General features: G+C 32.9%; 1 protein-coding gene across 1 annotated transcript; it reads right to left on the bottom strand.

Annotated features, from left to right (window-relative positions):
- Positions 1–601: 601 nt before the first annotated feature.
- Positions 602–3,691, bottom strand: LOC134235631 (putative ankyrin repeat protein RF_0381). The gene has a single exon (XM_062717761.1). The coding sequence runs from the start codon at positions 3,671–3,673 to the stop codon at positions 878–880; it is 2,796 nt and encodes a 931-aa protein (XP_062573745.1). The 5' UTR covers positions 3,674–3,691; the 3' UTR covers positions 602–877.
- Positions 3,692–3,977: the final 286 nt, after the last annotated feature.

Genomic DNA, 3,977 nt, shown 5'->3' with positions numbered 1-3,977 from the left:
ATTTATTTTCCCAAGTGATAATATTGTGGTGATCCCTTTCATATATTTAAGTATGTATTCCTTAGCATAGTTAACTAATATCCATGCTTATATACACCTACGTCATTCTTATAAAAAAAAAAACGCCAATACTTGTTATCATACCGGTCGTGAGGACAGACTGACACAAACTGAATACTAAAATTTTAATCATTTGCATTTTATTCCTGCACGAACAGCTATAAAATGCAATTAATTCTTGCATGATACAGGAGCATTTGCTTTGTCAAAATTTTATAGTTAAAAGTATTTTCGAATTTTCAAAAATGGTATACACATTGCAACAATTACTAAAAAATGTACTTCTGAGTTTGAGGTAATTGGTAACAAAATTAATGCAAGTGCGCAATTTTTGCGTCTAGCATATTATTTTCCATTTAAAAGTTCTAAATAATATATTCCAATATCATTTTCCATCCAACATTTGTTTTATCATTTATCTTACAAGAAATATTATAAAATACCACACACATGTACATGTTGTAAAAATGATATACATGTAAAAAAAATTCTTGAAATTTGTTATCACTTTTATTATAAATGTGAATTTGTTCTCCGACTCAAACTTTTATTATGACATGGACAAGGACACACATCTTCTCAGTGTCATGTTGCTCGTGACAGACTGCACATTTCGTTGCTCTTTTTAAAGAACCGATTTCGGTAACACTGGTAAGTTATTTAAGTTAGCCAAAATAAATCAAATTGCAGTTACATTTGTATGGTATTATTTCGGCTCAGAAAAAAATCTCTTCACACAAAAATGTTCATCAACGGACAGAAAAGTCTGGAAAACAAACTGATAAAGAATTATCGTTGATCATGTTATTCATTAAGGTTATTCTCTTAGTGTTGTCTCACGCATAAGATCAACGATATCTTCACGTTTTAAATCACGAGCACTGTCTATTGCTGTTTTTCTATTTTTGTCTCGTAAATTAATATTAGCACCGTGCTCTATGAGCATTTTTACTACAGATTCATCTCCTTCTTTACATGCTCTGACGATAGGACTGCATCCATATTTATCATATGCATTGATATCTACACCGTTCTCCAATAAAATTTTAACAATGCTATTATTTCCCTCGTAACATGCTATATAAAGAGGACTGAATTTCCCAAGTTTACATAAATTGACGTCTGCAGCATTTTGTAATAAAAGCTTAACCGTATTGTCATGTCCATTTTGACAAGCAAAGAATAGAGGACTTTCTCCATTCATACAACATAAATTAACATCGGCTCCTTTGTCGAGTAGTAGTGGAATGATATTGTTTCTACCATCATATGAAGCTCTTGCAATTGGAGTCGCACGTCTGTTGTCCAATAAATTTACGTCTGCACCGCTGTTTAGTAATATCTTAACTTTGTTTTCAAATCCTTTTTCACAAGATACAAACAAAGGACTCATTCCACCATTGCGACATAAATTAATATTCGCGTCATTTTGCACCAATAATTTCACAGTACTTTCATTACCAAAGAAACAGGCTCTCCAGAGTGGACTTTCTCCATTGGAACTACACGCATTAATATCTGCGCCACTGTCCAGTAAAATGTTGACTATCTTAGTGTGTCTACACTCACAAGTTAAACTTAAAGCAGTGTAACCTTTATTGTTTGGTAGATTAATTTTGGCCCCATTAGTCAACAGCAATTTTACTGTGCTTTCATGTCCATTCATACAAGCATACCAGAGTGGACTGTTACCCTCTGTATCACGTAAATTTATGTTGATGCCTTTATTTAGTAAAAATTGTACCATTATGTCATATCCATTTGAACAAGCTGAGTGAAGAAAACTTTCTCCAGAATCAGAACATAAATTGATGTCAGCTCCTTTGGAGATTAAAAGTTCAATTGTGTTCTGAGGTACCTTATTAAAGATACAGAAGTGTAATGGTGAGTATCCATTTCTGCGACATAAATTGACTTTTGTTCCATACTTTATCAAACATTCGATTGTCTGGTTACGCTTCATGCCCGCGTGTCGATGAACTTCACAATTGTGCGCGTCATCATTAGCTGCCGAAATCAACGGATTACATCGATTTTCTGTAGTGAGGGTGTTTGGATCAGCGCCTAATCGAAGAAGTCTCTCAACAATGTCTACATTGTGAAAAGCAGATGCTATGTGTATTGGGTAATGACTTTTGCCATATTTTTTACTGATCCATAATGATCTACTTTTTTCGTTCAGTGTGTTCAATAGTTCTAAACTACCATTTGCACACACATGAGGGAGTAGGAACTGATCTTGTAAAGTTTTACTGTTAGTGTTATTAAGACAAAATGTAGATATTTCATCATGACAATATGTAATAAGAAGGCTGATTGGTGTTATCCTTTCTTCTAACGAAATAAAGCGGATTCTAGACAAACGACTTCTAGCCATGGCGTCCTCGCTGTATATGTATTTATCTATTGATATTGTTTGTTCAGTGTAGAACATTGATAGATTTTCTAGACTTTTCATCTTCTCGATGAATTTTTCGATTACAATTTTACTTCGTAAGCACGGATTAAGAACAAAATCAAATACGCAATCGGAATTAATATCAAGGAAAAATCTTTCTATAAGGTCACCAATATACAATGGATGTAGATAAATAGTTAATGGATCAGGTATTTTAGTTTTTTTTTCTTGAATTTTCATTCTTTTCCGAAGAAAATCACTACTTGCATATTTTATTGTCTCTTTTGGGAAATCTGTTCCAAATATCAGTGTAGTAACTTCCATGACGAAGTCGTGAATGAAGGAAAATGAGCTACCAACGCACTTTACAAAGGAACCTTCCAGCAACTTAAGATTTCTTTTTATACTTGTAATTTGTAAATTTGAGGGTAAATCACAAGCTTCAACAATTTCATTAAATCTTTTCCGGAAATCATCTGAATATCTTATTTTTTCAGTGTCAATGGTGTTGAACATTGACAGGAAAACAAGTGCACAATATTTTTCCTTGCCTTTGTATTTGTATGTTTCAATTTCTTTCTTAACTAATTCAAAAGGATGTTTGAAAAGACTTATTGCCTCACCGAGGTAATGTCTATCAACAGACAGGAGTTTACAAAGCAAAGGAAAATAAGAATCCGTCTTAATAATTTCATCAATAGCATCTTTAGAAAGGTCTTCTTCTTTTACGTACTGTTTGATTATTTTTTTCTTCTCTTCATCTGTTAAAACATTGTTACCACTGTCAATCTCTACGATATTTGATTGTTCTTTGAATAGTCCTTGTAATGTTTCGTCTTTTATCACACATCGTCGACAAGATACTAGCATCTTTGATTTCTCCAAACAAATTTCTAGGGTTTTTTCAAGACATTCCCATGAATGTTTAGATATTTCATCCAATTTCTCTTTTCCAATAGGGTCATTCATAATAAAAAGTCTTTGAGTGAGGGAATTTGAACATATTTCTTTAATTTCTCTTACTTCGTCAATGGGAACGATATCCCAGCCCTGTTCCTGATACTTCAAAGCAATATGTTGAATCATGGCCGTCTTTCCTGATCCGGAATTGCCTACGACAATGACAAAATTTTGATTTTGGAGTTTTTCTTCAACCACTTTTGTTGCAAAAGTTGGAACAAATGTTCTATTTTCCGTTTTCCAATTGGTAATCATTGCCTCCTGTAAAGACACTGCCCCTTTAAAAGGTAAAAAAAAGTTAAATAGAACAATTCCCTAGTGACAACTTATAAGTAGAATATTACATTTTCGATTCACTTGTAAATTACTCTTAAAGAGCTAGAATTTCATCACTTCATGAAAATATGTACAAAGAGCATAGGAAAATAAAAAAGCAACTCACCTTCTATTTCGATTTTTAGACCATCTTGTGTGTCAATATTTCTTGGCTCTAAAAATATTTTTAAATAATCTCAGGTTACTGAGAATGGAAGCAAGGCACAATTATTTGAACACAGTT

The sequence above is a fragment of the Saccostrea cucullata genome, unplaced genomic scaffold (assembly GCF_032062105.1).
Source record: "Saccostrea cucullata isolate Sc308-1 unplaced genomic scaffold, CSIRO_AGI_Scuc_v1 ctg309, whole genome shotgun sequence".
NCBI lineage: Eukaryota > Metazoa > Mollusca > Bivalvia > Ostreida > Ostreidae > Saccostrea > Saccostrea cuccullata.
The sequence above is the reverse complement of the archived record's forward strand: the minus strand, read 5'-3'. Positions and strand labels throughout refer to the sequence as shown.

What these genes read in the sequence shown, in the direction of transcription:
- LOC134235631 (XM_062717761.1), bottom strand. Translation starts at nt 3,673, where the DNA reads ATGATTACCAATTGGAAAACGGAAAATAGAACATTTGTTCCAACTTTT.